The sequence below is a fragment of the Oratosquilla oratoria genome, chromosome 14, assembly GCF_046742065.1.
Source record: "Oratosquilla oratoria isolate Oo_2021 chromosome 14, ASM4674206v1, whole genome shotgun sequence".
In the NCBI taxonomy this organism is placed as follows: domain Eukaryota; kingdom Metazoa; phylum Arthropoda; class Malacostraca; order Stomatopoda; family Squillidae; genus Oratosquilla; species Oratosquilla oratoria.
In genome coordinates, this window is record NC_134790.1 from 68,331,397 (window position 1) to 68,341,512 (window position 10,116).

The 10,116-nt window shown below is 41.1% G+C and overlaps 1 protein-coding gene across 1 annotated transcript in view; it reads right to left on the minus strand.

The window, feature by feature from the left end:
* Positions 1–1,199: 1,199 nt before the first annotated feature.
* Positions 1,200–10,116, minus strand: part of LOC143032912 (methyl farnesoate epoxidase-like) — a 72,510-nt gene continuing 63,593 nt past the window's right edge. Inside the window, exons 10-12 of the mRNA XM_076198173.1 lie at positions 5,642–5,742; positions 2,002–2,163; positions 1,200–1,581 (exon numbers count right to left, since the gene is read on the minus strand). Coding sequence (XP_076054288.1) covers positions 1,394–1,581; positions 2,002–2,163; positions 5,642–5,742 — 451 coding nt within the window. The 3' untranslated portion in view covers positions 1,200–1,393. The remainder of the gene's footprint in view (positions 1,582–2,001; positions 2,164–5,641; positions 5,743–10,116) is intronic.

The following is a 10,116-nucleotide window of genomic DNA, read 5'->3' on the forward strand; positions in this document are numbered from 1 at the left end:
TAACTTGTAATCGTACTTACTGTTATTTTTACCTATGTGCATTACCTTGCATTTACTTGTGTTAAATTTAATTAGCCACTTTTCAGACCATTGCTGTAATTTATCTAAATCTTCTTGAATATCTAATTGGTTTGAGTGATTATTTGCCACTCCGCACAGTTTTGTCTCGTCAGCAAATTTGGAAACAGTATATTTTAGTCCATGGTCTATATCATTTATATATACTATGAATAGAAGTGGCCCAAGAACGGAACCCTGAGGAACTCCACTTGCAACACTTTTCCATCATTGATTGATACATGTGTAATACAACGTGGCATCATCTTCCTTCTACGTAGAGAATACGACGTTGCCCTCACGTCAGTCTGTAGCCGTCTGTCTTACTGGGAGCATGTAGCTCTCACTACTATAACTCTTGTACGTTTAACATCACAATAAAGATTCCAAACGTCTCCCCGCGTTTCTGTTGCACACATAAGAGTAAGTTTCAACGGAAATGCGTGACACGAAAGTATACTATAACTGTGGGTTATATGACCAGAAAAACACGATGGTTGTTTGCAATAGCGTGTGATTTCGGATCTTAAATATTTATGTAGGTATACAGATTCATTCTGAGAACGGAACCCAGTCTTCCTGTTGCGTATTTGCGCATTCTCTTCCATCGACCCCGGGTTATGTGAAATGCGTGACACGCTATTTTGAATGTGAATTGGAAAGCAAGACACCGAGCCTCGTATTCAGGTTTTCATGAAGATGTATATCATATAAGGATTACCACTGTGCTATTTGCCTGGTAAAATAAAGTGTAGAAAAGACCACAGCCTAATCATTTGCTTCCGTCAGTACCTGTATGCGTGTGTATTCATTCTTTTTTGGTCAACCTCAACCTTCCTTAAAAAAAAAAAAAAAAAAAAAAAAAAGTAACCAGGATTGTTGAACATTTACGTAAGGTAAATCTTATCTTTCCTCTATGCGTAATACCATGTTGTCTTTTTATATACTTACTATTAAGCTTCTATTTATATGTATTTCTTCAATATTTGCTGCACTGAATAACTGTATTTTTCACTGAAATATGTAATCACCATGTAGCATAAAAATTTTCATGTACATGATCAGATATAAAGATTTTTATGGTATTTTGATTATATCTTAAGAGGGGGAGGGGAGATTTTTGAGAGAAAAAACTACAACACTAATGTAGTTATCAACTTTATTTCGGATTGCGGCAAAAAACAGCATTCAGTTAACATGATGATCACTCAATGAAATAGCATGGACTAAAAATCGTTTAACTTCGCCAAACTGGTCTCAAGCTTTCTATATTTTGTACCGGCCAATTACAGGCGATATTTTTCAAATAAGTGCTGAAGAGATTAAGATAGCTCTTTTACTTAAAATCACGGGTGTTAACAAGGATTTTGCAGGTGTTAGGGGCACAGGTGACACCTTCGGGCCGCTTCAGAGACGGCGGGGGTTCGTCCTCCGGCAAGGAGAACTTCAGTTTCTGCAGCATGGCCGTGAAGAAGAGGAACACCTCCATGCGGGCCAGGCTCTCTCCCATGCAGATCCGCTTACCTGTGGATGAAAGAAAATTCAAGTTTAGACACAGATCAGGAGCCGGTAGAAACATCTCAGTATCGGCTTAGTTCACTTGCACTCACTCCTCTTCCCACGACAAAAGCAAAGAAACATTAAAATAATTTCCTTTGTATACAACAGACTTATCGAAGTAGGGCTCAGTTGTCAACTCATCTAGGAGGTAGTGACAAGAAAGGTGTCTTGACCACAAGCATGAAATGACTCGGAGAGCTTTCTTCTACATTATTATCTAAAGTCAAAAAGTATGCATAGAACTATTTAGAAATCACCTAAGTGACATGAATTGCAATGTTTGTCCTTGTTCGTACTAGACAGTTTTAAACAGCAGAGATGAACCTCAGTTTAGAGGGGTAACACACAGAGGCTTCAGGATTCAAATTAGCTGGTAGGTCTTACCGATGCCGAACTGAGAGATGCGTTCATTGTGAACGTAAGCAGTCTGATCATGATTGAGGAACCTCTCTGGTCGGAAGACATCTGGATCCTTCCAGTAATCGACGTCATTGTGGATGCTGTACAGGTTGCTTGTAATCACCGAGCCCTTAGGAAAATAGTAACCTGCAAAACATATGTAGTATATGTAGTTATGCCTAAGTACATGCAAGCGCATGTGTGCATTCATAATTATAATTCATTAAGTACACACAGTACATACACTCTTAAATATATTTCATACATATAGACCTTTTCATACGGATATCGATTTGGCTACTATATAATACAAAGTTCATCATATGTGTATGTCCGATATCTGCAATGCAAATATTCAGAGGATCACTCAACTATTCGGAGTCTATTGATGAAGAAAGATTTCTCCCAATCTATGCTATATCACTTTATTTCTTCTCGCCCACCTCTATCTGGCCTCCTTGTTCTACGTTTGTCATTTAACGGCGTTGTCAGCAACACATTTGTTCCATTTGCCATCTTCCTTTCGGTCTATTTGCATTATCTAATTACATTTCCACTCCTTTATCACCTTCATAGCACCTTTTACTTTGATTTGCCCTCTTATTCGTCTTGCATTCTTCCTCTGTTAGTGCAATTAATAGTAATTTATTTCTCCTTTGATTTGCCTCGAAAATGACTCATACCACTTCATTTCAAATACACTTAAATACTTCCTCCCTGCCTCTGTTAAATTGTAAGTCTCTACATGCTATGTCCTTGGTACAGTCACCCCTGAAATTAATCTGCTCCTTGTACCCAACCTTAGATACTTATTTATGACACTTTTCATTCCCCTCAAGACATTTACTTGTTTCCCTTACTCTATACTACAGTTTAACCCCACCCCAACTCCTCTATTCCCTACTACATATGACTCTAAATACTTAAAATTATCTGCCTCCTCTAGTCTCTCTACTTTGACTTACTGCCACCGGGGTACGGAGAAAATCCCGGAGGACTAAATCCCGTGTGAGAAAATCCCATACGTGAAGGAAAAAATCCCGCATGTGTTTTATAATTTCTACTCTACAAAGGAACCAAATATGCCAAACCTTCAGTTCTTTACTAATTGGTTTGGAGATATGACACTAATTGGATTCGGTGTGTAATACTGTTCACTCCTTTAGGTGAGGAAAGTTTGGTCTCCATCTCAAGTATAAATAGGGACTGGCCATTAGATAATCTACGATTATACATTTCTATATTTCGTATACATATGTATCTAATATAATGGATAGTAGATGAAATCTTGAATGCTCTTTTATTTGATATATAATTGTCTTGTCTATATATTTTCGTTATGCTGACGAATTCTGCATACTGATCGCGGTATAGTAAGTTTCGATATTTCGACATGGACTTTGGACTACCTAGAAAAGACCACATGCTCGAGCGGGATCAGTTTTTTTAGGAGGAAAAAAGAACTTTGTAAGAAAATTAAAAGACAATTGTGTATAAAAGGGGACTATTGTCACTGAGCGCTTTAAGGGATATTCATTAGACCTGGAATTCGAGGCCTGCTTCGTTAATGATGAGTTTTTTTTTCGGCATTCGGGATAGTGGTAAGGATTCGGACTTATGTATATACTAGGAGGGGGATACAAATGGTAGTGTCATATCTACAAACTATTTAGTAAACAACTCAAGGTTTGGCATATATGGTTCTTTTGTAGAGCATATATTATAAACTACGTATGGGACTTTGTTTTCTATGTACTGTACTTTGTCCTACGGGATTTTGTCCGTAGTCCACTGTCACCATCTCCCCCTTGTACACCCCATAATCTTGCTTCTACTCAAATTTATTCTCAATTTCTTTCTACCAACTACCTTCCCAGATTCCATCACTAACTGGCTTAGACCTTCCTCGGACCCATCCACAAGTGTAGATTTATCAACAAACAAAACTGGGTCACCTCCCACTACCCTCCACTCTCTTTAACCATCTCTAATCCTTTGGTGATCACTCTCATATTTACCTCCCGTACCACCCCACCTGTATACACATTGAACAGTCATAGTAACATAACACAATCTTGGTGCAGCTCCACCTTCACTTGAACCCACCCACTTTAACCATCCCCAAACCTAACACAAGCTGTATTATTCATGTAAAAGCTTTCAATTACCATGGGTAGCTTCCCCATTGTATTATATATCTACAATAAATCTACAATGGCTTCCTGTTGACCCTACCATAAGTCTTCTCTAGGTCCGCAAAGGCCAAAAAGATATCCAATCTCTTTGCCAGAAACTTCTCGTATAGCTGGGTTACCATAATAAAGAATAATAATAATCCACACACCCTCTAGTTTTCATAAACCCACACTACTCCTTACCAATGATTATGTTTCTCTCCTGATCCTCTCCAGATCCTCTCAATTAACACCTTCTTACATGCCTTTTCAACTACACTAAAAAGATTATCCTTCTAATACTATTACATTCACTACATTCATATTTGTCACCTTTTGCATTGTAAAGCAGAACTATACACACACTACTCTAGCCCTTAGTCACATTCCCATCCTTTAGGCACACATTAAATAGCCACACTAGCCAATCCACTAAAACTGTTTCTCCCTTTGTCAGACACTTCGCATGATGCCCATCCAATCCATGTGTCTTACCAGCTTTCATTTTTGTTTTCGGTGCATTTTGTACCTCATCTTTCCCTCTATCGCCCTTATTTTCCTCCCCCATCACAGTCATTTCTTTAGTTACTTCCACAGTCATAACAAATCAATCCCTAGCCTCCACATTCAACAGTTCTCTAAAATACTTTACCTACCTTCCCCTTACCACCTTACTTCTATTAACATCTGTCCATCTCTACCTCATATCTTTTCCTCTCTATGTAAGTTACACTCTGTCAATCTCCTTACTTTCTTCTAAAACATCCTTCTAATCTTTTCATAATTCACGGTCAAACTTCTACCCCATTTTTCATCTGCTCGCCTTTTTGTCCAATCCTACGTGAGATCCTAGGAATCAGGATGTATGGAAATGTACTGCGAGAAAGTTTCTGCACACTCATTGTCACCTATGGGCTCTCAGTATGTATGGTCAGTGACGGGGAAGGGGTAATTTTCCTATTTTGGAATATTCTGCAGCAAATGTCCATCATATTAGAGGTCTTTAATGGTAGGCTGGTTTAGACTACATATCGGGGTGCATGTCTGTCTGTATATAAGCGTTTGAAAGGAGAGACTTATGTGTAGTGGGTGAGGGGGGATAGGGAAGAGTTAGATATAGAGGAAGAAGGACTTGACACTGACCAGAAACGTTTTATTTCATTTGTCACTTGAGAGCATTGGGAGATCTAAGGGACTAGGGAGCATGTAAGCGTGTAAATGGAAGGGAGTTACATGGTATTGGTATGTTCTTGATAGAGGGTTTCTGTGTATTTTGGTTAAGGAATTACATACCCATTTCCCGAGGACAAATCATTCACGATCAAACACATATTTACAGACTTGTTAAGGCAATACATAAACACAGCTCCACTACAAGAGATGAAAGGGTTAAGAGATCAACCCAGTCTTATTCAGTGACTTTGCATCATTTGGGGTTGACTTTAACTTACCAGCGGCATTTATACTGGAGGTTGCCACATGCGGGAGCGCCAAAGGGACGATTGTTCCATAGCGCTGCACTTCACTCAGGACGGCTTCCGTGTATGGTAAGCTGTACAGGAAGAGACAAAGAGCCTGGTCAATACTTATATCGTTAATGAATTCTCTGTAATAATCTTTCATTGCGCGGTGAGTTAAGACTCGCTGTGCTATTGTATATGCCTTGCAGGCGAAGGTACACACACACACACACACACACACACACACACACACACACACACACACACACACACACACACACACACACACACACACACACACACACACACACACACACACATACACACACACACACACACACCTGACCTTGCTGTCCCGGTGTGTGGTGTGTGAGTGGTCTCTGACCTACCCAGAGATCGGCAAATAATGAGCTCTGAAGCTCACTGCCATAGGGTGGTGTCTGGCTGTCTCGACAGAGACTGCAGCAGATCCGAGGTGAGGTGAGGTGAATACACACACACACACACACACACACACACACACACACACACACACACACACACACACACACACACACACACACACACACACACACACACACACACACACACACACACACACACACACACACACACACACACACACACACACACACACACACACACACACACACACACACATACATATATATATATATATATATATATATATATATATATATATAAATATACACGTATGCATGCGGGCATGCTAGTATGCTCGGTGCATAAATAATGCAGTTGGAGTTGGATGGTAGTGAACCTGACTCTGATGGTCAAGAATGTTACAAAAGCCAGCAAATGTTGACCACCGCAGGTCAGATCGGGTCATGGCGTGGGGTCAGTGGCCGTTTTTAACCACTTCAGCGCGAGTCAAATCCTCGCGCGCAGCATTGGCTGCCATATGTGTAATTTATCATACTACTCGCGTTATAAAATATAAAGTCACTACTACATTAGTCGTCCTCCTTTACTCTAAGTAATAGTACATACATACATATACCAAGGATTTTTCCCCATTACAAGGGAGGTAGCCAAAAAGGAAAAGGCATAAAATCATTCCCACCCATTCCATCCCTGAATGCACTCCACACCACACACCCCTCCACCCTCCCTCTTATCTTAGCACCTCCTGGATGACGGGTCATCCCTGCATCTTGTCCATTGCCCTGGTTCAGAAGCAGTGTCGCAGGACACAGCACATCCACAGCAAGGCCGCTTCATTAAATCGGCGACCCCCCTCTCCGTCCCCCCATTGCATAAAAGGAGAAGATGGGGGGAAATCCCTTCGGGCTGCGTCAAATTTTGCTCACACATACTACCTCACCCCCCATCACCCCGCCCTTTCCACCTCATGCAATCACATCATCCATATACAACCATTCTCCATTCACCCCTGTCTTCTGTCCTCTCCCGTCCTTCCTCAACAGACATTCCCCTCTTCTCCAAAGCACCCTTCACCCCATCCATCCACCTCATCCTAGCACGTCCCCTCATGTTCACTCCCTCCACATCTGCCTTCCATACCTCTTTTACTAGTCTTTCTTCACTCATTCTTTCCATGTGTCCAAACCATCCTAATACTCTTTCATCAACCCTATCTCCCAACTCCCTTTCCACCCCTGTTCTCCTCCTCACCTCCTCATTTCTCACTCTATCAAGCCTAGTAACCCCCATCATACTTCTCAGACACCTCATCTCAAACACATTCAAACTCCTTCTCTCTTCTTCTCTTATGTTCCACGTTTCTGCCCCATACAGTTCTGTTGGCACAATCACTCCTTCATACAGTCTCCTCTTAGCATCCATTCCCAAATGTCTATTCCTCATTACACTCTTTAACCCACCAAGGCATTTACTCGCTTCTCTCAATCTACATTCTACCTCCACCTTCACTCCACCTTTTCCTGCCACATTTGCACCCAAGTATCTAAAACTATCCACTTCCTCCAGTCGCTCTCCCTTAATACTTACTTCCAGTCTACTGCCACTTTCACCCCTTGTATATCTCATCACCTTACTTTTACCCACGTTTAGCTTTAGCTTTCTTCTATCACATACTCTCCCAAACTCTGTCACCAACTTCCTCAATCCCTCCTCCGATCCTGCCACAAGCACAGTGTCGTCCGCAAACAACAGCTGGCTCACCTCCCACTTTTCTCCATTTTCTTTAACCATCTCCAACCCCTGACCCACTACCCTTGCATTTACCTCTCGCACCACACCATCCATGTATAAGTTGAACAGCCATGGTGACATAACGCATCCTTGACGAAGTCCCACCTTTACCTCGAACCACTCACTCTCTCCATTTCCAATCCTGACACAAGCTCTACTACTCTCATAAAAAACTCTTGACAGCTCCTAGAAGCTTTCCTCCTATCCCGTATGTCTGCTTAACCTCCCACAGTGCCTTTCTGTCTACCCTATCATAAGCCTTTTCCAGATCCATAGAAGCCCAAAAAACATCCTTCCCCTTTCCTATAGCTTTCTCATATATCTGTCTTACCACAAAAATCTGATCTACACAATCTCTACCTGTCCTAAATCCACACTGTTCCTCACCAATTACTCCTTCTGTTCTCCTCTCAATCAAGATCCTCCCATAAGCCTTCCCAACTACACTTAACAAGCTAATCCCTCTGAAACTACTACATTCACACTTGTCCCCTTTTTCTTTGTAAAGTGGAACTATATAGGCACTCTTCCAGTCCTCCGGCACTCTACCCTCTCTCCAGCAAACATTAAATAACCTCACCAGCCAGTCCACCATCACTGTACCTCCCTTTTTCAGACATTCTGCATGGCATCCATCCAGACCAGGTGGCTTACCTGCTTTCATCATCTTAACAACTGCCTTCACTTCATCCTTCCTTATTTCTCCTCCATTCTCCTCACTCATCACTCTCATTTTCTTCGCATTTCCCACTGCAGCTATCTTTCCCTCCCTATCCTCCTTCACATTTAGCAACTCCCTAAAATATTCTGCCCATCTTCCCCTTACTGCCTTCTCTTCCATTATCATCTCTCCATCTGCACCTTTTACCTTTTCTTCTCTACTTGTTTCGCTTCCTCTTCCTCTCTTAATTTCTTTCCAAAACATCTTTTTATTACTTTCAAAATTTTCTGTCATACTCTTACCCCATTTCACATCTGCTCTCCTCTTTGCCTCCTTTACCTTTTGCTTTACTTCTCTTTTCTTTTCTTTGTACCTCTCATATGACTCCCTCGTCCTATTTTGTAACCAATCTGTGAAAGCTCGCTTCTTCTCTTCTACAACCTTCTTTGTTTCCTCATCTCACCAATCACTACCTTTTCTTCTATTTCCTCCTGTCCTTCTTGTTCCACACACCATCCTTGCACACTTTATGACTCCCTCCTTGAACCATCCCCATTCCTCCTCCAAACCTAGCTCTACTCTATCCTTCACTCCCTCCCACTCCTCCTTCAGCTTCTTTTCGTACTCCTTCTCCTTTTCCTTTTCATTCAAAGAGTTCACTCTAAGAACCTCCCTACCTTTTGTCCCTTTCCACTTTCTCCATCTATCCTCCACTCTCAACTTACCTTCCACCAAAAAAATGATCTGATATTCCCCCACCCTCTCCCCTTAGCACATGTACATCCTTAACTCTTCCTATCATAATCCTATTTACCACTACATAATTGATTAAAGCTCTATCTACCACCCTTCCCCCCACCACCCTCTCCCATGTGTACTTATGCTTGACTTTCTTCCGAAACACTGTATTTGCTGAGTAATAATAAACACAGAAAACGTGATCAAACCTGTTGACAGAACCCAGAGGTAACTCATGTACAACTACAAAGAAGTATATGATAAATATCCCGACGTGACGCAAGCATCCTCGTGTACCCACTCGCACCTCATGACGTCTCTGTAGTCATCATCGTACCGAAGTGATAAAGGGGGCCCAGCAGATATCAATGGTTACTCTTCTCAGAATGAGCTCCGTCGCCTCGTCGCTCCCTTCCCAGGGCCAGTTGAGTACTTCTAATCCTCCTATTCTTATACTATTTATCATCTATATATGGTTATATTAAATCACCCATTGATAATAAGATAATAAATACTGCTCCTTTAAGCTGATTATCCTATCTTAACTTGAAGACAATTTACTGTGAAGAATAAATATCCGCAGTTATTTTTCAAAGGGAGACTAATTGTCAGAAGACTAATTAGTTAAAAAATAATTGTCCAGATGTCTAAATGTCCGAACACTAAACGGGTGGATAGCACCTATCTGGAACCCCTAGCAAGACCTTTGTTCTTTATTAAGTGCATGTTTCATTTTAAAGTTGTAAGTTCAGTTGTTTGTAGATAGAATGATATATTCAATTGTATTATTTCTTTCAAATTTGCCCCTTCTAGACTAACCCTTACTCGGTTGCGAAATCTAGTCCTAACGAGAAAGATTTTGTAACAAATG